The 24,281-nt window shown below is 41.8% G+C and overlaps 1 protein-coding gene across 4 annotated transcripts in view; it reads right to left on the bottom strand.

Annotated features, from left to right (window-relative positions):
* mlxip (MLX interacting protein) overlaps nucleotides 1-24,281 on the bottom strand; it is a 131,678-nt gene that overhangs the window by 69,246 nt on the left and 38,151 nt on the right. For all 4 annotated transcript variants that reach the window (XR_010977264.1, XM_068055033.1, XM_068055035.1 and 1 more), the window contains exons 2-9: nucleotides 13,364-13,470; nucleotides 11,661-11,746; nucleotides 11,217-11,306; nucleotides 10,947-10,988; nucleotides 8,417-8,639; nucleotides 7,455-7,544; nucleotides 6,600-6,709; nucleotides 131-785 (exon numbers count right to left, since the gene is read on the bottom strand). Coding sequence is in view for 3 of the 4 variants with exons in the window: in XM_068055033.1 (XP_067911134.1) it covers nucleotides 131-785; nucleotides 6,600-6,709; nucleotides 7,455-7,544; nucleotides 8,417-8,639; nucleotides 10,947-10,988; nucleotides 11,217-11,306; nucleotides 11,661-11,746; nucleotides 13,364-13,470 (1,403 nt within the window). In the remaining variant the exon portion in view is untranslated. The remainder of the gene's footprint in view (nucleotides 1-130; nucleotides 786-6,599; nucleotides 6,710-7,454; nucleotides 7,545-8,416; nucleotides 8,640-10,946; nucleotides 10,989-11,216; nucleotides 11,307-11,660; nucleotides 11,747-13,363; nucleotides 13,471-24,281) is intronic.

Below are 24,281 nucleotides of genomic sequence, written 5' to 3'. Positions count from 1 at the left end.
AAAATTTCCAAAAGATAAAGTTTGACATTCACTGTCTTGATGAACAAACTAAGGAACCCATTATCTTACGTAAAGTACAAATTGTACAATTACAAAGTAGAAATCAAATCCAAGATCAAAATTTTCTTACCTGTGGCCAAAAATTGTGCTAAGAAGGTATTTGGTGAAGGAGAGAGCGCTATGGGAACTAGCTCTGACTTTATTGCAGGCACAAATTTCTGCAGCTGTTTAGGAGGCCTATTTCCAAGCCCTGCAGGAGGGCCAGCTTTTGGTACAGCAAAAGATGTAGGAATTTTTGGTGGCTGCATAGTAATATTACAAGGCACTCCTTGTTGTTTTGTGGCAAGATGAAGATTCTGGTTTTGGGTGAATGTAGTAGCAGCAGGAATTTGTGTAAACAAAGACAAGGCAGTATGAGTAATCGCTGGTGGTGGTGATGCAGAGAAAGTAAACTTCTGATTCCTCGGCCTTACGAATGACTGGGTATTCAGAGACATGTTGGGAGGCACTTTAGACTTGACTGTTTCTGTCTGCTGGGTTTGGGGAGTCTGAGATGATGGCACATCAGATGAAAACAGTGGTAAAAATGTCTGCTGGTTGTTTAGTGCTGTCTGTGGACGAAATTCTTGATTCTGAACAAAAGCTCTGAATTTTGAATTACTATTGTCATTGCTGGTATTAACACGATCCATCACTGAAGGAGGACCAGGAGATGGAATTAATTCCTCCTCAATATTAACCGATGACATTGTACCAGTTAGATCGCTAGTCGGCAGGATGGCTTCCTTAAAAAAAAACATAATTACACAATAAATGACAAAGACCTTGATCGAGTGTCGGTGATCAGCCGAGTATGAATTACTCCAACTGCACAATCCAATTAGGACAAGACATTCTTCCACTTCAAAAACTGGCAGAAGTAAAACTAAATCAAGAATGTAGTTCCTATAAGTGTAGAAATTGCCATTAGCAATGTTATATGAACCTTTAAAGTGTTCACATTTATCTCCACTATGTTATGGGGAGACAACTGCTTGGTTCAGTCTGTCTATTTAAAAATAAAACAATATCTAGAAAAATGTTTCCTTTCCCTCCATTACAACACTCCGCTTGCGAGTTAGCTAGTAACATTTTATAAAGAGGGAACATTACAAACAAGTCAGGGAAGTCTGCCAGGGAAACTTAAAAATAGCCAGTAGAGGTCAAAATAAAATCCACCAGTCCAAGGTCCATTACTCCCAGATCAGGATCATACTTTTCCAGTAGACAGCACGGTTTTCTTATTTTTGCTTCAAATCTTCAATAATGTTCCTGAGTATACATATATCTAAATACACACACAACATATTAATCAAGTGGCTAAGCTTTTTTTTTTAAATACAGAATTATAGTTCATTAAGTATGTCCCAAACCCATCAATCAGTGATATTATTTGAATATCCTATACAACCCCAGCACTATTTTAGATTTTAAAAAGTACAACGCAATTATTTTGTTCATATGAATAAAACAGGCGAGTTCAAAACCTTGCTTATTCAATGCTTCGATGATCCCTTTCCTGCTCCTCAGATTCCTCCCTCCCTACCCTCTAAAACACAGGAATCCCCAGTAATCTGAGAAGAGGTGGGGCCTACTCAGATGCAATCAGAAGCTTTAAACTGCCACAACATATTTTGCCCCTGGGTGGTGCTGTAATTAGCTATTACAAGTTACACTGCTGTACTAGCTACTGCCAGCCACTTAACATTGATAGCAAATGTATAGTGTAAAACCCTTTCTATAAAATGTCACCAAGTGACTGAATCAGGTATGAAAATGTAAGGGATATATTTAATTACAGCTCTAACCAGAGCTAGCGGGCAGCCATAAAGACAGGGCTAAATTGTGGCGAGTCGAAGAGACTTAGTAGTTGGCAGGAAAAAAGACAGAGGCGCAAGGGGAGAGCCAACTGTGCAACAGCCCCAACAAACAAATTTCTCTGCAGCACCTGTGGAAGAGCCTGTCACTCCAGAATTGGCCTTTATAGCCACTCCAGGCGCTGCTTCACAAACCACTGACCACCTCCAGGCGCGTATCCATTGTCTCTCGAGATAAGGAGGCCCAAAAGAAAAGAAAAAGAACTAATGGCAACAAGTAAAATTAGTAAGATTTATTAAGTGAATTAGTATTGCTGTATATGATTTTCTGTTGCTGTCCCAGGACCAATGTTCCTTTGTAAGGTGTGTGGCTGTGAAGCAGCCCAGATGTTCCTGTGCATGCATGGTTGCGCACTTAAATAAATCACCCACGTACTCAAAAAAAAAAATTGGAGGCAATTTGCCCAGGACTAAAAATGACATCAGTATTATAGCTTTATAGGGTATTGCCTTAGATATTCCCACAGGTACAAGGCGTTGGTTATTCCTGTAAGCACTCAAAGTCCTTATATTTAGTTGTTGCCACACTACCTAGGATCTGACAATACAATTAGATAACCTGGTATCAAACAATAGTACCCCTGTGATCTGAATTGGATATTTGCATCTTTCACATGTGTGCATCTTCAATGTTTTAGAAAGTTGCAGCCACACTCAAATTGTTAAGCCTTTTTATTTCACAGCAAATAAACAGACATAGCAAGTTATGATCACATTCACTTAGTTCAACTTGTCTACTAATACAAAATAATAAACATGCAACGCTTTCCCCAGCTTACCGAAGGACAAAATAACTTCTAATTAATCTCCTTTATTCTCATTCTGAGCCTGGTCAAATCTTCATATCGCAATTTTGTTTTCAAGTACTGACCAACTTCACAACTGTTGCTGGACCTGACTGACTGTGTCTCCATCCCTACTTTTCATTTCCTCTTCACAACTAGAAAATAATGGAGACTTTCCAACACAAAGGACGTGAGATATTGATCAAATTACTGAGGCAAGCTAACAAATTGATTTAAACACTATGGGAAAAATACAACCCATTTTCTCAAGGGAAAAAAAAACTTGTTTGAACAGCCTAACATTTAAAAGTCTCTTCCCCCACCCCCATCTCCCGAATTCTTTGTGGGAAAAATGGTCACACCAAAATATGATAGTCAACCTTTGGAAGGGAAAAGAGGAAAATGGAGAGAACAGAAGTGTTTTATATCTGATGCACTTGTATTAACAGTTTTTTTTTTAAATAGTCGTTTAGTAGTACAGAACTTGAGTATTGCTGAAAATAGAGACATATTGTTGAAGCTTTTCATCTTGCACTCATCAGGACAATTCGCAAGAATAACCAATGTAAGGGAAAACAACAACAACTTATACGACATGAGAAGAGAGTGCTGATTGGTTGGCAAGTGAACTCTGATTGATAGAGGCGCTGCAATGGAGAATGCACCAGTCTTTTTCAGCCCTGAAAAGTGCCCAGTCTACCTCAAATTACCCTGGAAGTATAATGTACCCCAAAAATTTGAGCAACAGGTAAAGCTAGCTATTTCACGCTGCTGTTATGCAGTAGCAACACGTGTGGTGTTCGCCACTAACAGGACGCTGCCGTCAAGCTAAAAAGATGTCCTGCCTAACACACAAATATGTAATATGATATACGAATTTCAATGCCACTATGATGCTAGGTATATAGACCATACGTCCCAAAGACTGGTGGATCACATCAAACAACATGCGTCTTCCGCTGTTCACAACGGGCAAGGTACAGGCCGTACCCAACCAGCCCATTCTTGCAAAACTCAAAACACAGTGTCCAACATTTGATGTGATTCTGCGATTGGACAACATTTGCTAAATAATCCTCAGTGTGCTAAGAATTATGCTGACAACCAAGTTAAGATTGTCAATAGGGATCACAGTGTGGCGCATTTGCGCATACTGGAAGCTACATATATTAATACACAGGGCCCTGTTCTTTGCAGACAGAAAGAATATGTACAAACATTGCGCCTGTTTCAGTTGAACAAAATAAGTGACAGCCATTCACTGGTTCATTCCTCAGGGCAATGCCTTGACCAAAGTCAAGCTGCCTGGTTTAAATTTCAAACAAAACTTGGCAGTTAACTGCCAGTCATCGTAAACTGGTGTATTCACCATGGCAACGCCTCTACCAGAGTTCACTTGACAAACAATCAGCACTCTCTTCTCATGCAGTATAAGTTATTGTCTTCCCTTATATTTGGTTATTCTTGCGGATTGTCCAAATGAGTGCAAGACGAAAAGCTTCGACAACATGTCTCTATTTTCGGCAATACACCAGTTTGCTTTTTTTTTTTAAATGAATTTCTTTTACTCCTGTCCAAAAGGGAAAAGTTCCAATTTTGGGAGATCCAAAGACCTATCAGCAAGGTGTCCTGGACGGAAACAGCCTGTACAGATAATATTTGCTGTGCATCCATCTTCATTCAGTTCTCCTTACATAGAATGGGAACTGGTATCTCTCCTAGATCTGGATGTCAATTAAAACCATCCCAAATGCAACTTTAAAAACTTTTGGTACTAGCTGGTAAAGGATACCAAACCTAAGTCAAAATAACATCCAACTCAGGACAAGTCTACCATATTAAGTCATGTCTACGTGCTATTTCCATTGAGGAAGTTTAACAAGGTACGCATTTTTCTGATAAAAGGAAAGTAAAAGCAGTACTAAAAAGGAGGGATGAAAAGTGGAAACAATTTTTTAAAAAGCACAGAAGGGAACAAAAATGTAAAATGTAAGCACTACAGATATCAAAAATGTTAATACTTCAATCCAACTTCCTGTTCCTAATAGATGCACATCAACTACACTGCAGTTCTTTTACAATAATAATTTTAAGCCACTCTCAAAATGTATTCTCCTGTTCAAAAATTACTCTTGCCTTTTTATAGACCACACTATACCGTCCAAACTTCCCTGATGAATTTATTTACGAACACAATGCACAAAAGCAAAATCTTGGCCTACTTCAATTTGAATTATCTGTTAATTAGAATTCTCTCACCCCCCCCGCCCCCAAAGCAACAATCGACTTTGCAAATTTGCAGTATAAAAAAGGACTGACTGTTTAAAGCCAGAAAGAGAGGGAGTTCAAGCTCCTCCAACATATTCTGGCAAGCTGCATATTAAAAATGGTATTGTGCATTACTGGAACAACTTCATGTTCCTTCATTATAAGTTACAAACGTATTGCTGCAACACAAAGAGTCTAGTCATTGTTGGATGAATTGAATTGATGCATGTTATTTAATATGGAATCCTCCTGAAATCTATTATTTTGGTTACTTAATATCCATGTCTGGCAGGGCTATTTTATGCCAATTTAAATGGAATTTAGAATATAATTTCTAACTTGTTTGTCTGACGTTGGAAAATATTAAAATGTGCCAACATCACCATGAAAGAGAGAGAATTCCAGACCTTCTACTAAGATTATGTTTGCTGAAACAATCTTCAAAGAGATTGATTAGAAGCAATAGATGAATGTCAGGCCGTATAGCTGTTCATTACAACATTATAGACACAATTGTATGGAGTCCAGAAGCAGCGCATGCCTACAAATCTCCTGAAACTGCTGAGGCACTTTTTTGAGCAGTTAAATTAATTTTTAAGTGTTGTAAGCTGTTGATATTGCTATAGCATATCTTGCTTAAGTTTCAAATGATGTATCATTTTGTTAGTAAATAAATCCAGAACAGTAGTTTTATTAGAATGGTCTAATGTAACATTTTCTGCTACCTGAATTGCTGAAACATAATGAACCTCTTGTGCACCCTCCTCTCATGCAGTATAAGTTGTTGTCTTCCTTTATATTTAAACAACTTACCACTATTAATGTTAAATAATGATAAATATTTGTTACACTGGGGCTATAGTAACTGTGCAGTAGAGAGCAGAAGTTGCAAAATTTAGTTTGTAAATCTTGTAGCCTGTGAAAATGATCAATCCGCTTGCGTGGGAAGAGATGCTAAATGAAACCTAAGCTGCAGCATGCAACTTTGAACAATGTGTGTAGCGTAGAAAGTTAGAAATTTACCATCTATTACACAGACCCATTTTTCCATCCCAAGATTCCCTTTTCAAGAGCATAAAAAGAATTTTTAAAAATTGGTTTGTGGGATGAGGGCATCGCTGACTAGGCCAGCATTTATTGCCTATCCCTAATTGCCCTCAAATTGAGTGGCTTGTTAGACCATTTCAGAGGGCATTTATGAGTCAACCACATTTCTGTGGGTCTGGAGTCACATGTAGGCCAGACCAAGTAAAAATGGCAGATTTTCTTCCCTATCCGACATTAGTAAACCAGATGGGTTTTTAAAACAATCCACAATGGTTTCATGGGTCACTACGAGACTAGCTTTTAATTCCAGATTTTTTTTATTAATTGAATTCAAATTTCACCATCTGCCATGGTGGGATTCAAACCCATGTCCCCAGAGCATTAGCCAGGGCCTCTGGATTACTAGCCCAGTGATATTACCACTACGCCACCGCTTCCCCCATTAGTAACATAGTGGTTCACTACTTCACTTTCATTTTGAAAAACAGCTCTGGTAGTTTGCAGACGTACAGAGGAGAAAAGCAAGAAAGAGAAAGAGGAGCTTCAGCAGTACACCTATGTTAGGATCAAACAAAAATCTTACCTGTGGTGGTGAGCTACTGGCACCTAGAGAAGTGACAGTAGGGACAGAAGGAGTAGGTGATGAGAACAGGCTGCCAGTCAAAAATGGGAAACGGGCTGTCGGAAATAAATCTGAAATTAAATAGCTCATTTTTAGTATCATTCATTTTCTACAATATCTCAGGCTCGAAAACTGCATACATTTTTCAAAACAAATAGTTTAGGTGCAATGTGACTGTAAATTAACAGTTATAAAAATCTTGCACTGTACTAGGAAAAACCTGTAGTCATGAAAATCTCTCATACTCTCCAATTAGACAGTGTATATCTTCATTGAGAAGGAAGGAGAGAGGAAAGTTGAAAAAACAAATTCTTCAACACAGCTTGCAATTTAGGGAGCCAGCACTTCCATCTAAAGAAAATTCTTGAAAGCAAGTAGCACAAAATGAAAGAAATAAAATAGGTAAAAATATAATTGAATAGAAATAACAACAGACAAAAAGCTATAGAATATCAGCCAGGCAGGATTGCGTAATATTTCCAAAGTATCTGAACATTTTGTATCCCCCTTACTGAAGCTAAGACAGTAAGGCAAGATCTGGTATTCAAGGTGGGAAAAATGTACAACTAACCAACTAAGAAAATTGAAATATCACAAACAGTATTGTAACATGAAGCCAATATATTTCACCAAGTTGTGGTATATAAAAATGTGAAAATGATCAACAAAGCAACATGCACTTTGTGATATTTTTCCATTATCATATTTTTCCATCATGAATGTATTCAGCACAAGCTCACTAAAATACCATTACTTATGTAACTGAGTACATAAACCTGCCACTTATTAAATTCAAAGTACTTGTGCAAATCTTACCTTGGAAAGGTTCAAAAGTGTCCATGAAGTCCAGATTGGGCTGTAGAGGGATCAATCCAGGCTGAATCATATCTGCATTTCCTGCATGCGCTGTTGGAAGTATTAAAAGAGTTCCAAGTACACTGTACTTAGATCACACATTTTGCTGATTAACTCTATTTCCATACGGAATATTTTGCATTAGGGGCTGGTTTTCCCAATATTCTTAAATTTGTACAACTTGGTTGAGGATGCATCACAAAAAGATAATTACTCTATACACAAAGTCTCTGCAAGTCTCCTTCAATATTAATTGAAAAGAAAGACTTGTATTTATATAGCACTTTTCACTGCCTCAGGAACATCCTCAAAGCTCTATACAGCCAATTAAGTACTTTTTTTTATTATACTAACATGCAAGATGTTGAAGCTGGGAGATGATATCCCCCCCCTCACTGCTTACTGTCTGGACTTGCTCTTCCCCCATCCCAGCTGCTACTTGGTCTGTCATCCTGGTTCTAACATTAGTGGCAAGTACCGATAAGTAATCTGATCTTTCAATTGAATTTTGTTTCAGCTTGTGCTTACTCTATTTGGGTGTGCCAAAAGCCAAGGCATATGTCCCAAAGTACATTACCAGTGCTTGTGAAACTTGTCACTATACACATGAAAGCAAGAGAAAAATACACAGAATGACCTGCAGCAGATAGGGTAGCATTGTCTCATTATTTAACACAACTGCCAGTTTCTTTTAATAACATTTTACATAGAAAGTACAGGAACATTAATGATCAAAGACAATTTTGACTAATCTAAAACAAACTAAACTTCCCACAAATTGCAAACAGATGTATGCATTACAGACCCTTACAAAAAGAAATGTGACATTTGAGGAGATACGTCACAAATTTTATAAAATGTAACATTTTGGGGAAAAAAAAGTTTACAAATGTAACAAAACATGCCTTGCAATTGTCACTAACCAATCTCTCTTGGGTTGGGCCAGGCAACTGGATGGTGTGAAGACAAAGTTGAAAAAAGCGTGTCAGAGAATTCAGACATTAACATGTCCATATCCAGGAGCTGGTCCTCCTCCATAGGAACTGGTGTATCACTTCCTTTTCTTTTTGCACGCCATGCTGCCAAGTCATCATCTTGAAATGGAATACAACAGGCTTCGGGACAGCCATCATCAAACCCAGAAAGCTGTACACCATTACCCAATGTGACAGAAAGAATAATTAGCTCGACTAAAATACAAGCAACTTCTATCAACTGCTTTATAATTTATGGGACCATTCTTTCAACCAGGACATTGTTGATCAAATACTTTGCATTCAACAAATATTAAACACCCTGTGTGGAAAGAACTGGTCAAATTCACACTTCCTGTTAAGAAACCGACAACTCTGCCAGCAGTAACCAACAAATTCTAAACTTGATATTTTAAAAAAGTTCTCATCCCGCCTCCTACAAAAACACCTTTCAGCTGACGAGAACAAAAGCTGACCTGAGATTACCACAGACATCACTAAGACTATCTTTGATTAGCCTACCAAGAAGCATGCAAGAACAATGCGAGAAATGACCCTTCTGACCACCTGTCCAAAATCAGAAAAACTGCCTTCTATGGGAAGCTAAAACCAGAACACCATGTACAAATAAATTAAGCAATCCTGCATGGCTCTGTATATTTTCTAATACTAAAAGGTATAATAGTCATTAGAAATGCATTTATACAGCTATTATTTAACTCTTTTAAAAACTGTAAAAGTTCTCAAGCATGAACCATGTCTCCCAAGATAATCACAAAATTAAACCCTAAAACTAATCATCATTCAAGCTTCTTTCCATTTGTTGGAATTGAACTTCATTAGTTCTTGACTGGCCTCAGCTGAAGCATCATACTAGAATACTTCAATAACTAAGCAGCAGTGTAAGATGCCCGTGGCCCAGAGCAACCTGCACAGCTATTTTTTGTGGTTCCAGTAGGATGACGAGTGAAATTAAAAATAATTTGTAGTTCAGTTTAGAAGTGGTCTTTAAAATACGTTAAACCCAATAGTTAAATATGAAATAGAGCACAAAATAAGTAGTCAATTTTTAGAAATAGCTGAGGAGGGGAGGGGGGGGCGTTGCTGGGATAGGCTATTCCCACAGCTATGACCGAGGAAGCAGCAGTATTATTTTAATGAAGTACATCAGAGACAAGCAGGTGGATGAAGGGAGCTGATCAGATGCATTAGAGAACTGAGAGAAAATTGATACCACTGTTCTTTTCCCACAACAAACTAAATCCTAAGATTCAAATGTTTCCTCCCATTTTGTCCCCAAGATAGCTAGGGGCACAGATAATATAATTTATCAATGACACTGTAGAAGACCACATCAGATGACTGGAATTTAAAATGTTAAAAACAAATTGATGTTTACAAAGGACAGATACTCAATAGCATTCTTAATGAGATTCTGAATTTAAGTTTAGAAAGTGATTTGATTTCATATCCAGCAGATGGCAGTGTTTATCTGTTACTGTCCAATAATGCAGGTTTGAAGAAATTGCCTGAACAATTTGCTAAATGCCTTTAAAGGTAGTAAAACTTCATTAGGATTTTGAGAGGTTGGGGATGGGTGGGGATAAAGAGAGAGATAAGATTGAGGCACTAAGCAAGAAGTGGAAGAGCAGTAAGTGAACAAAGTTGAGAGCAAAGAAGCAAATTTTAAGGAAGCTTTTGAAGGCAAAGCAAATTCTAACAAGGCACAGGGGCTTAGAAAGAAAAAATTCTAAACAACAGGGCCATAACAAGACTAAAAGCTTCGTGAGCAAAGGTGGAATGGGGAGTTGAGAGGGAGACAAAAACGGTCCAGGTTCAGAATAACAAAGGGACACAGTAAGTTGGTAGGGTACAAGGTGGCCATGGGGATAGAGGGACTGTTGGACAAGGGCTATGAAATAAATGTGTTGGCAGGATAAGGAGCCAAAAAATGGTCTGGAAGGAGGTGGGCAATTTTACCCATTTGCCATGAAAGGAGTCATAGGTCTTCCAGCAATCCATGCTACAGTACATGAGTACAACAAGCTGCCGCACAAGACTGTGCTAAAATGCAAATTGCACTGCATGAACAAGCATATCTGATTAGTTGCCTTTTTTAGGATCCGTTAAAAGTATATTTAACGGACTCTGTGAGTATTAACAATCATCAGACTCAAAAAATGCAAATCGCTCACCCCTTAACCTACGCCAAAAAGGCAATTGTAGTTACCTTTAACTCTAGGACAAAATTATACTCGAAGCTTAAGTTAAATACTGCATGATTAACCTACGAACAGCGTTCAGAAATATACACTTCTAAAAGAACATATGGTGATCCATTGCAATCACCCCTTTTGAACAAAGTCCATGCTTGGTATCAGATCACACTGTTGACATTTCAAGCGCAAACAGGTGAAATTCTTTTTTTTTTAGAAGCTCATCTTTAGTGAATGCGCTTGTCTTTTCATTTTAAACTTACTTTAATCAAACTTGAAAGGTCTTCATCTTTGTGCTTTTGCAACTGCAAAAGAAAACAAAAAGCTAGAAACATATCAAAGAAAAAAGCACTGTAAAACGTTGACTGCAGAAAGCTCCAAAAAGAATGATCCTTTCATTCTAATAGTAAATTGACTTTTCAACTCCCTTAAAATGTGTCAGAAGAACTCAAAACATATTTTCAGGGCACAAAATGCAAAGTAACTTAGAACTAGCAGAATCACTTAATAATAAACACCAGATTTAAACATACCCTTTTTTTGAAGTATGTGCGCCATTTGTGATACTCTCTTATTACAATCTCAATTCTTCTTTTCCAGAATTTTCCTTCTGTTACAGCTGCCTAGTGAAAAAACAGGATTAATTGAAAATCTCACACATTTGTACAAGCTATTAAATGCTGTACAATGAACCCAAAATGATCACATTAAAATGACTGTAAAAACATATGTACATCCTGCTCACTAGAAAATAAAAATGTGAACTTTTGGACATTTTTCTTCTCTCAGTTACAGGAATATCTGGAAATCCTGCTGATGCAGATAACAAGAAAAAGAACTGAAAAGTTATACAAGGAAGCACAGAAAAGAAACAAATCATATGCAAGAACTGGAACAGAGTATTTCAAGAGATAATCATCTTCCTATAAAAGTTATTACATCACCCATACTATACGGGGGCTTTCACATCTACTTACTTCTGGTCGTCGAGGTTCATCAAACTCAATAGTTCCATCTAGTGGAGTAACAAAATGACAAACTGGGTTGTCACGCTTTTCTACATCTAAGAGAAAATAAGATCTTGTTACATAAGCAAGTAAAAACATTTTACAACATTAGCAATTCAAAAGAAAGCATTCTTTCCCACAGCCACCAAAGTTAGCTGGGGAGGGGTGCGCAAAAGAGAAAATGGCCAGAGTTTCTGCTCCCAAACAATATCCAGCAACCTCTGCAAGTGGTCTTCAGTGAGGACAGAGTCAGGCTGAAATATCAGTCAAATATTCCATTTACACCACTTGGGTACAAGTGGCACCAAGGAATTAAAGTGTTCAATGGAAGAGGTGGAATGGGGAGAGGGGACCACGCAAATAATCAAAGATGGATAAGGAACACATTATGTAGGCTAAATTATATTAGGGATAAGAGGAATAAGAGGGTTTAGAAGATATCTTGAAAGCCACCTGCATAGAACTTCATGCGAAAAGGCCATCCATGTAGAGTTTTTAGTTAAAATGTTTGTGAACAGTAGTTTTCTATTGGCATCTCCGTACAACTTCCCACTCTACTTGAAGATCTGAGCTTGAAAATTCATGATCTAGATCTTTTGAAAAGAATGGTCCCACAGGTGAAGGATCAGAGAGCTTCTAGTGCTTGTGGAATTGTATTATCAACATCAGAGAAAGGGAATTGGGGAAGTAAAATTGACGAGAAAGAAGTTGTGGAACTCTACTGGATGATATAGTCAGGTGAACAATTAAGAAACGTCTGATCCAAGCCATATCATCTGACAGGGATAAATCCAAGCACTGCTCAACAAGAAAAGTGAACAGTAATCAACTGAGCCATTTTTTGTCAAGCAATAGCAGAGGCAGCTGAATAAGTCATCTGCCTGTCTTCTTGATTGAAATGGTGTCAACATTTATAGCACATGCAATTGTGCTGGAAAGTGGAGCTAGGGAGATGAGGAATCAACTTTGAAAATGATTTAATAACCTGTATTGTTCTTATGTGCTTGTTTTAAAGTAGACATAAGCAATGAGTAACAACAAAGCCCTCCATCAGGATATGGGATGGTGACAGCAGGATGCTGTAGGTATACATTTCTCTCTAAAGGATTCTTTATCTGCATGCAGTCGAGATTATTCCACATACACATTGATGAAAACATTTTAAAAACCAGATTGTTTCTAGTACTGCTTCCCAAAAATACTATATTAAATCACTAATATCTGCCCGTTCTTTTTTCTGATATTGGGTCAACAAAATAGCAGAAGCACTGAGACGAGGGGGGAGGTCATTTAAAAAAGTAAAGTCCGTATGGGTCACAATATTCCAATTTTCCAAAGGCCAAATTAATCTGTTCTTGATTATGGCCAATGTTGAGAAACTTGTTCAGACACAAGAAAATTTAATGGTTATTATCCTGGTGGGAAATAAAGATAAATTTGACCTCCTATTCCCAGTCAGATGAGCAGTCAACAAGAAACTACTTGATGGGGCACCTATCTTAACTTTGTATTCAAGGAGATTGAAGTGAAATAGGGTACCCTGGATATGGTAGCACAACAACAGGAGGTGGTGTAATGAACTAATACAGGAAATGTGGATCAGTGTAGTTCATTAAAAACTACTAAAGTACAAATTTTTGGCCAAAGAAAAAAGCTAAAGAGATTTTACTCACACTGCATGTACCATGCCCTCCAGATAGCATTGTTCAGTCGAATCTTGTCTCTCCATAGAAGTTTTAATCCTTTAAAATTTTTCCATTTAGGGGAAACCAATTTTCCGCTAGAAACAAATGCATTGGGTATCAATATATTACTGTTTCAACAAATTAAATAAGTCTAGGTTCAGTAATATTCGAAGCACATTACTACAATAATTCTTGCACAAAACAGTTATCTGACATATAACAATAATGTTCGAATGGAGATGCATGCATTAATTTGGGCTCAAGTTAGCCTTGCTCACCTTTAACATTTTTAAAAAGTTACAGATTCCACCACATAACACAAACTAAAGGATCTATTCAAAAGCAACAACCAGGCTAAGCAAAGCATGCAGGTGAACATTAATGATGGGACATCATGATGCAAAGTTTGCTCATGGAAAGGAAGTGTGGTGGACACATCTGATGGGGAGTGCTAGAGCAGGAGTGAGCAAGTATGAAGAACGTAGACAGAAAGGGGGCAAGTGTGGAGTAAAGTACAGCACTGAAGACATATACGAAGGTCATGTTAATGACAATGTTGGAGGGCTGTGCAAAACTGACTGTGGGGAAGGGAAGTGTTATTTTAAGGAAACAGAGCTGAATCTTAGCTCCCAAAAACAGGTAGGTTGAGGTCTTGTCAGAGGTGAAAATACAAAAACAAAATCCACAAACAGGAAATGAATCCGCCCACTTCCAGTTTGAAGAGGTATGACGAGTGCCGCATGGGTGACCAACCCATCCGCAGGAAGGGGGCTTGTCATTTAAATTTTATAATAAGGCTGCATGTCTTTATTTTAACTATCATTCTATTTTTACCCACAGGCAACTGGGTTTGCTGAGCCTCAGAAAACTCAACAGCTTAAAGGAGGGGATCAGGGCAAAATCCATGAGGCAAGTGCTTTTTACAGCACTGCCTGTGGGTCAGGAGTAGCAGGAGTGCTTCCACCAGGCTCGACAAGCTACCCAGTACATCCCCACAAACCATCAGAAATACCACCCCCCCACCCCCACCCAAAATAATCTGACTCACTCCCCTAGTACATCTATCTACCTGCTTCTGTAGGCTTCGGCACTGTGAAGCAAGCTTCTCACACAGATTTGCAGCCTATCAATCAGGCTATCTTTTGGCGAGAGCCGCACAGAGAACAATTTAAAGCACACCTACAGTTAAATTCTACAGGCCATTCAGGAAACCTATTCTTCCAGGTTTCAGAACCTCACAACAGCCCCCGCACAACCTGCCTCCAGGCTAAAATCCAGGTCATGGAGGCCAAATCTGTCAGGAGTGCGATATGTTGAGGGTATATGTGGCTGGAGGGTATAAGTGGAGAGGAATCAAATGAACTGTATATATGGTCACCAGGTTGTAGAGTGTTGGCATAAAGTTAACACAATGTTCATGTTATACTTTTTACCACAATACATCATAGATGGAAGATTCAGCATGCTGTCATGAAGCTTTTTAATCTAAATAAGCTATATACCATATGGGGATGGAAAAAAACCCACTCTTAAACCAATAAACATTGAGTGATGCTCTTAATTCATTTCTTGAATTTCTCCCATCAATTACCACCAGAACTCCAAACTGATTTCATAGTCTTTCCAGGCACAGGCGAATTGAGAAGTATGAAAGTTGTATTTTAACCTTTACTGCCAGTCGTTTTACATTTCAAATGAACATAGCCTGAAAACTGTATGTCTGCGGTAACTGTACATGAAATCCTTGTGACAAAACTGCTTTGAGATAACTTGAGTGCCCAGCATACTGCTGTTTCATTAGGTCAATACAAATGGCTCCCAACAATGGGGCTGTTGTGTGCACCCCCATTCACACTTTTTGTATCATGTAAAACTGCCTTCAAAACATTGAAGGACTGACCCATTGTAATCCTGCAGTATCGACAGAACTCTGGTAGGACATCGAACCTCCTAACAGCCAGAAGCAGCGAGGGTCTAATTTCACCAAGATTTGTGATCTAAGGGCCTGATTTTAAGTCAGTGTAAGTGAATGGGTTTTGAGCGAGTTAAAATCAGGCCTTACATTTCCAAACATACAGGCAGACACTCAGTGCGATGCAGAAGGATTAATGTTGATATAAAAAGCAGCAGAGTGAAGCTCTGTGTACCCTCCCAGATTTCAGCTGTTTGTCACAGTAATGGAATGGTAGCTCAGGTACGCTGAAGTAATTTCTGGGTACTTGTTATAGAAGAACCTCTGTGTATTCTGAAGCAGGACAGATCTACAAGTCCCATGGGTACTCTGTAGCTTTAGCCTGGCAAGTAGAAGCTTAGGGATGATTAAGCGATCCGAAGATGGATTCAATCTGGTCAGAAGTGGAATTTAAGGAATTAATGGAACATTAACGAATGGGATTATAAACTGGTTTAAGCAATGAGAAGCAGTGGCAAGTAACATTCGCGCCACACATGTGCCGGGCAATGACCAACTCCAAAAAGAGAGAATCTAACCATCTCCCCTTGATGTTCAATGGTATTACCATCGCTGAATCCTATCAACATCCTGGGGATTACCATTGACCAGAAACTGAACTGGACCAGCCACATAAATAATATAGTTACAAGAGCAGGTCAGAGGGTAGGAATTCTGCAGTGAGTAACTCACCTCCTGTCTCCCGTCTGTCCACCAACTACAAGGCACAAGTCAGGAGTGTGATGGAATACTCTCCACTTGCCTGGGTGGATGCAACTCCAACACTCAAGAAGCTAGACACTATCCAGGACAAAGTAGCCCGATTGATTGGCACCCCATCTACCACCTTCCACATTCGCTCCCTTCACCACCGACGCACAGTGGCAGCAGTGTGTACCATCTACAAGATGTACAGCAGCAACTCACCCAGGTTCCTCCTACAGCACCGTCCAAACCCGTGACCTCTACCACCTAGAAGCACAAGGGCAACAGATACATGGGAACACCACCACCTGCAAGTTCCCCTCCAAGTCACACACCATCCTGACTTGGAACTAGATCGCCACTCCTTCACTGTCGCTGGGGCAAAATCCTGGAATTCCCTTCCTAACAGCACTATGGGTTTACCTACCTCACATGGACTGCAGCGGTTCAAAAAGGCAGCTCACCACCACCTTCTCAAGGGGAATTAGGGATGGCAATAAAGGCTGGCCTAGCCAGCGATGCCCTCAACCCATGAATGAATAAAAACTTAACCAAATGGACTAGAACATTACCAGGGATGCCAAGTTATAGTTAGAAGATAGACATGTTTTTTCTCTATAGATCAGTGTTATCCAACATTAACCACCAGCCACATGTGGATAATTGCGTTTTTGATAATCAATTTTTATTTACTAAACAGTCACAGTCATTGAGCCTGTGATCTCGAAACTCATTTGCACAATATACGCATGCGTACTTTAACCTATCTGTGCATTTGTTGGTAAAATGGCAATACTAGAAGCAGAGTCTGCAAGTGTTTTTTTGATTGGTGTGTGTGTTTTATTTCCTTAGTTACTACTTTGTGGTTATCTGCTAAAATGGTGTGCAACGAGTGAAAACGCCAGATTCTCATCATGCAAACATCAGCAATGGAGAGTGGAATGGTCATTATGGTCACATTGGAATATCCATTCCAGACCAGCAGAAGGAACCAAAGCCCAACCAATAAGGTTATTAAAGAAAAGGTTAGAAAAATGTCGTTACTTGGAAGGATCTTAGTTTGTGGAATTCATTCCCACAAACCAAACTATTGTTGAAGCAGAGCCCAAAGTTCTTTTGAAAAGGAATTAGATATTTGCTTCAAAAAGAGGATTGTTATATGGACACAGGAGCCTGCATAAGAGCAGGTTGAGACTAGTTGGTTGGTGTGGAAAATTTACTCCAATGCAGGCTTGAAAGGTTGAGCAGCCTGTATTTGTGCTGTAACATTGAATGTCTGATAAGCACAAGATCAAGCAGTGCTGTCTTGCTGAACATGCCAGATACTACCTAAGGAAACACATTGGATGTATTCAGGAAACCTCCCATTTCAAGCACAAACTTTTGCCTCATTACAAAATACTTCAGATAATTAAATGATAGGGTACAGTAATGCAGTGGTTTCGTTACAGGAATAGTAAGACAAAGAACCAGTTAATACCCCAATTCCTCTCCTTTTTACTTTCCTCCAATCCCCCTTTCTCTCTAAACATTATCCCTCAACAGGTTTTGACCATCCTCTCTGACCTTTTTGGCCTTGAATTTGTCCTCAGGAACAGCCTAAATTGCAACTCCCTCTGCATCCACCTCAACAATTCCAAGTACAATAGAATGCTGAGCTCTCCTTCCACTGCCTCCTTAGCTCTTTGATCAAGAAGTTCCCACTTCCTTGTGAATCCGACCTCTTCTATTCCCAACCCTCTTGATCCTCCCGAAATCTTCTCTCTGGCATCTTACTTTCTCAGTTTGTACACCAACAACAACCACGTTGACACTGGTCATCTAAGTTTCTCTACTCCCATTACCCATTCTAAATCTACCCCACTGAACATGCAGCTCTGTTTTTATCTGAATTTCAAACCTGATGATAAAAGGATTATTGTTATCTTATGACTGAAGTACCTCTGCCTGGTTTAGACTGAGCTCCCATTATCTAGCAGCTCCTCCTAACTTCTTTGTGGACTATGACTACACTACTGAACACCAAATGATTTTTTTTTTGTTTTCATTTATTCTTGGGATATGGATAATGCTTGCAAGGCAGCACTTATTGCCCATCTCAAGTTGCCCCGCTTTGTAGTTTTGCACACCTGGGCAATTTGCCATTTTTCTGCACAGTTTAGATTTTAAAGCCAGCAGAAATATATTTTAGTTTACAATGGTCTCATTTTAAAAACATTGTTGAAATGCTTATATTTTTGAGACTCAGTTTGAATTCAGTTAAGTGGATTTCACCAGAGTAGAAGAAAATTCAATTGGTCAGACTTAATCTTCTATCATCACATATAGTAAGACAACAATGGCTAGGTTTTGCGACTATTACAGGCCAACACAATAGCCTTTACAATGGTGTAGATGAGAGTACTCATCTGGGCACATGCTTACTCAGTGGACAAGTTATCAGCTCCACCAACTATCCTGGTTTTATTAAAAATGATCTATCATAAATTAACTGGATCATCTTGCCTGATCAAGAGAGTGGGAGCCAATAGAAAGAATTTTTTTTTATATCAAAAAGACATGAATAGAAGGTAGATTAGGTTAGGCTACATACGCAAGTACAAATTATAGGCCAGAAAGAGAATGGGGATGGAGGAGAAGAAAATGGTAAACAGAATTCAAGTCTTTAATATCTCTCTTGAATTTCAAAACAAAATTTACTTCCATAGGGTTACTCCCGACATTTAAATGGCTCTACTACTGTAACTCATTTGTTTCGATTTCACAATCCAAAAGCCAAAATTCTTTTACAACTGGCTATTCTAGGGAGACTGACATTTTTCTGGTCCTAACAGCAGTCCTAGGGCAAAAATACTTAAAATGTCAAATTGATTGCTGTATGCATACATTTGGAAAGTGGATGGAAAAACACTTTCAATAAAGGTCTTCCAAAAGAAAATTCTTCATCTTCACACTGTACTTTAGCACCTTTTGGGCCTCCTTATCTCGAGAGACAATGGATACGCGCCTGGAGGTGGTCAGTGGTTTGTGAAGCAGCGCCTGGAGTGGCTATAAAGGCCAATTCTGGAGTGACAGGCTCTTCCACAGGTGCTGCAGAGAAATTTGTTTGTTGGGGCTGTTGCACAGTTGGCTCTCCCCTTGCGCCTCTGTCTTTTTTCCTGCCAACTACTAAGTCTCTTCGACTCGCCACAATTTAGCCCTGTCTTTATGGCTGCCCGCCAGCTCTGGCGAATGCTGGCAACTGACTCCCACGACTTGTGATCAATGTCACACGATTTCATGTCGCGTTTGCAGACGTCTTTATAACGGAGACATGGACGGCCGGTGGGTCTGATATCAGTGGCGAGCTCGCTGTACAATGTGTCTTTGGGGATCCTGCCATCTTCCATGCGGCTCACATGGCCAAGCCATCTCAAGCGCCGCTGACTCAGTAGTGTGTATAAGCTGGGGGTGTTGGCCGCTTCAAGGACTTCTGTGTTGGAGATATAGTCCTGCCACCTGATGCCAAGTATTCTCCGAAGGCAGCGAAGATGGAATGAATTGAGACGTCGCTCTTGGCTGGCATACGTTGTCCAGGCCTCGCTGCCGTAGAGCAAGGTACTGAGGACACAGGCCTGATACACTCGGACTTTTGTGTTCCGTGTCAGTGCGCCATTTTCCCACACTCTCTTGGCCAGTCTGGACATAGCAGTGGAAGCCTTACCCATGCGCTTGTTGATTTCTGCATCTAGAGACAGGTTACTGGTGATAGTTGAGCCTAGGTAGGTGAACTCTTGAACCACTTCCAGAGCGTGGTCGCCAATATTGATGGATGGAGCATTTCTGACATCCTGCCCCATGATGTTCGTTTTCTTGAGGCTGATGGTTAGGCCAAATTCATTGCAGGCAGACGCAAACCTGTCGATGAGACTCTGCAGGCATTCTTCAGTGTGAGATGTTAAAGCAGCATCGTCAGCAAAGAGGAGTTCTCTGATGAGGACTTTCCGTAGTTTGGACTTCGCTCTTAGACGGGCAAGGTTGAACAACCTGCCCCCTGATCTTGTGTGGAGGAAAATTCCTTCTTCAGAGGATTTGAACGCATGTGAAAGCAGCAGGGAGAAGAAAATCCCAAAAAGTGTGGGTGCGAGAACACAGCCCTGTTTCACACCACTCAGGATAGGAAAGGGCTCTGATGAGGAGCCACCATGTTGAATTGTGCCTTTCATATTGTCATGGAATGAGGTGATGATACTTAGTAGCTTTGGTGGACATCCGATCTTTTCTAGTAGTCTGAAGAGACCACGTCTGCTGACGAGGTCAAAGGCTTTGGTGAGATCAATGAAAGCAATGTAGAGGGGCATCTGTTGTTCACGGCATTTCTCCTGTATCTGACTTTAGCACCAGCTATTTAAAAATCAGTCAAAAAAGTATAAACTAGAAAATGAGATGTGTTGCTAAACAAACAAACATTCTTATATACTGTACAGAATACAAGTTATTCAATAATTCAACCAAATACCGTAAACTTTCCTGCAATAACATTCCTTCCCAATGCTAATACTCTAATACATTATTTAAGAGGTGTATAGAATCCCATTTACAAGGAAAGAGTCCATTTTATTGAACACACAGACAATATATAGCTAGGAGCAACATAATCATACAGATAAACAAGAATAAGCAACACCCAAATAGTTCGACATATCATCGCTTCAAACTGCGTCACAGCTATTGACTGTTCTACATATAATGGTTTTACAGATGATGTTTACTAAAAACAGCTAACATCGCTTAGCCTCCCCCTATCAACTCTAAAAAGGGCTGATATTCAGCATGAACTGTATGTCTGGCAGTGTTACTACCAGTGTCAGTTGTTTTGCACTCCCTATGGGAAGCAACAAGAAATTCTAAACTACATAGCTAGGCTCAATTTAGACTACACCAGTACCACCATATAAACAGATCGCTTGCAGATCAAAACAGGAGATAAATTAAATTGAAACAGAAAAAAAGCCAGCAAGATTAATTTACACTGCACATTAAATGGTTCATTATGAACGTTTACATGCCTCTACAGACATCACTAGACAAGAAAAAAATGCAACTTGAAACATAATGGAGTAGTGGCGGGGCACAGCGAGGACTTTCCTTATTGTCTTATATAAACTCAGTCGCTTCTCTCTTGCACTCCATTATTTAAACTGTTCAAATTCTCTGTTCTTTATTTTAGTGTCTCATCTTTACTTTTGTTTAAAACAAAATGTCTTTTTTACAACACTAATCTTTCATTCTAGCTTGCACATAAGCTGTATAAACTACAAGACAAAACCTGGTATTTTTTCTCAATAATGCTTTCATTTTCCACCTCAATTTTTTCCTATCTTCATTGTTTCTTTTTCATTGGTATTTAATTTTCTAACCTTCATTTTTATCCCCCAATTCCTCTTGTTCAATCTTTTGTTATTTGTTTCTCAAACTCTTATTTTGCTTTTTTGTTTTTTTACCCCATTCTATTCAGACTTTTATTTCTCTCAATACCTTCAAATATGATACATTTTGCAAGAACATAATAGCCATACACAGCAGCAGAAATGAAGAGATGTGCCAAAATTACCTAATGTGAAAGACTCCAACTCTAGAGTTCCTTCAGAGTAGCAGGAATAGCCGCATTGAATGGAAGGAAAAGGTAATGGTTAAAACTGGATATTGTCTTAGTCAAAGAGCATCATGTCACGGACGACTGGCCAACAAGAAAAAAGAAGTATGGCATAGGCTGATACAATTGCAGTCACATCAAACCTACTTTGTCCTCTTCTCCTTTGGACTTACTCAAAATAAATTAAATGAACTTGACTGCAGTCCTGAGAATTGCTCAGCTCTAAACATGCTTTTCATGTTGGAGTTCAGGAAAGAGTGCAAAGAGGAAATTTTTTGTTCCATCAATAGGGAATTGTATTCAGTGTTGGAAAATGTTCTGCCCCTAAACTGAATGCCAGGACTCAAGTGGGAAAATAAGTGAGTTAATGCTGGAACCACCATTACACAAACATGGCAGCTGCTTCTACTCTTAATACAATGATGATTGTAAACATGAATTTTGTTTGTAGCACCTGTCAGCTGTGAAACTAAATTGATATTTTTAAAAAAACTGACGAACCATCTGCTGAGCTTTCCTGCTCTCTGCTACGGTCAGTGTGAAAGGCGGGGGCGGGGGGAGAAAAGAGAGAGAGAGAGAGAAAAAGGAGAGAGAGAGAGAGAGAGAGAGGAGAGAGAGAGAGAGAGAGAGAGAGAGAGAGAAAAAAGGAGAGAGAGAGAGAGAGAGAGAGAGAGAAAAAGGAGAGAGAGAGAGAGAGAGAGAGAGAGAAAAAGGAGAGAGAGAGAGAGAGAGAGAGAGAGAAAAAGGAGAGAGAGAGAGAGAGAGAGAAAAAGGAGAGAGAGAGAGAGAGAAAAAGGAGAGAGAGAGAGAGAGAGAGAAAAAGGAGAGAGAGAGAGAGAGAGAGAAAAAGGAGAGAGAGAGAGAGAGAGAGAGAAAAAGGAGAGAGAGAGAGAGAGAGAAAAAGGAGAGAGAGAGAGAGAGAGAGAGAAAAAGGAGAGAGAGAGAGAGAGAGAGAGAAAAAGGAGAGAGAGAGAGAGAGAGAGAGAAAAAGGAGAGAGAGAGAGAGAGAGAAAAAGGGAGAGAGAGAGAGAGAGAGAAAAAGGAGAGAGAGAGAGAGAGAAAAAGGAGAGAGAGAGAGAGAGAAAAGGAGAGAGAGAGAGAGAGAAAAAGGAGAGAGAGAGAGAGAGAAAAAGGAGAGAGAGAGTGAGAGAAAAAGGAGAGAGAGAGTGAGAGAAAAAGGAGAGAGAGAGCGAGAGAAAAAGGAGAGAGAGAGCGAGAGAAAAAGGAGAGAGAGAGCGAGAGAAAAAGGAGAGAGAGAGCGAGAGAAAAAGGAGAGAGAGAGCGCGGGAGAGAGAGAGCGAGAGCGAGAGCGCGCGAGAGAGAGAAGAGAGCGCGAGAGAGAGAAGAGAGCGCGAGAGAGAAGAGAGCGCGAGAGAGAAGAGAGCGCGAGAGAGAAGAGAGCGCGAGAGAGAAGAGAGCGCGAGAGAGAGAGCGCGAGAGAGAGAGCGCGAGAGAGAGAGCGCGAGAGAGAGAGCGCGGAGAGAGCGAGCGCGAGAGAGCGAGCGCGAGAGAGCGAGCGCTAGACCGGGAGCGGGGAGCGAAGGCGAGCGGGGGCGAGGGCGAGCGGGGGCGAGGGCGAGCGGGGGCGAGGGCGAGCGGGGGCGAGGGCGAGCGGGGGCGAGGGCGAGCGGGGGCGAGGCGAGCGGGGGCGAGGGCGAGCGGGGGCGAGGGCGAGCGGGGGCGAGGGCGAGCGGGGGCGAGGGCGAGCGGGGGCGAGGGCGAGCGGGGCGAGGGCGAGCGGGGGCGAGGGCGAGCGGGGGCGAGGGCGAGCGGGGGCGAGGGCGAGCGGGGGCGAGGGCGAGCGGGGGCGAGGGCGAGCGGGGGCGAGGGCGAGCGGGGGCGAGGGCGAGCGGGGGCGAGGGCGAGCGGGGGCGAGGGCGAGCGGGGGGCGAGGGCGAGCGGGGGCGAGGGCGAGCGGGGGCGAGGGCGAGCGGGGGCGAGGGCGAGCGGGGGCGAGGGCGAGCGGGGGCGAGGGCGAGCGGGGGCGAGGGCGAGCGGGGGCGAGGGCGAGCGGGGGCGAGGGCGAGCGGGGGCGAGGGGCGAGCGGGGGCGAGGGCGAGCGGGGGCGAGGGCGAGCGGGGGCGAGGGCGAGCGGGGGCGAGGGCGAGCGGGGGCGAGGGCGAGCGGGGGCGAGGGCGAGCGGGGGCGAGGGCGAGCGGGGGCGAGGGCGAGCGGGGGCGAGGGCGAGCGGGGGGCGAGGGGCGAGCGGGGGCGAGGGCGAGCGGGGGCGAGGGCGAGCGGGGGCGAGGGCGAGGGGGGCGAGCGGGGGCGAGGGCGAGCGGGGGCGAGGGCGAGGGGGGGGCGAGGGCGAGCGGGGGGCGAGGGCGAGGGGGGCGAGGGCGAGCGGGGGCGAGGGCGAGCGGGGGCGAGGGCGAGCGGGGGGGCGAGGGCGAGCGGGGGGCGAGGGCGAGCGGGGGCGAGGGCGAGCGGGGGCGAGGGCGAGCGGGGGCGAGGGCGAGCGGGGGCGAGGGCGAGCGGGGGCGAGGGCGAGCGGGGGCGAGGGCGAGCGGGGCGAGGCGAGCGGGGGCTGAGGGCGAGCGGGGGCGAGGGCGATCGGGGGCGAGGGCGGGCGGGGGCGAGGGCGGGCGGGGGCGAGGGCGGGCGGGGGCGAGAGA

Source organism: Heterodontus francisci, chromosome 23 (assembly GCF_036365525.1).
Source record: "Heterodontus francisci isolate sHetFra1 chromosome 23, sHetFra1.hap1, whole genome shotgun sequence".
Classification (NCBI taxonomy): Eukaryota; Metazoa; Chordata; class Chondrichthyes; order Heterodontiformes; family Heterodontidae; genus Heterodontus; species Heterodontus francisci.
This window is presented reverse-complemented; position numbering and strand designations above follow the sequence as displayed.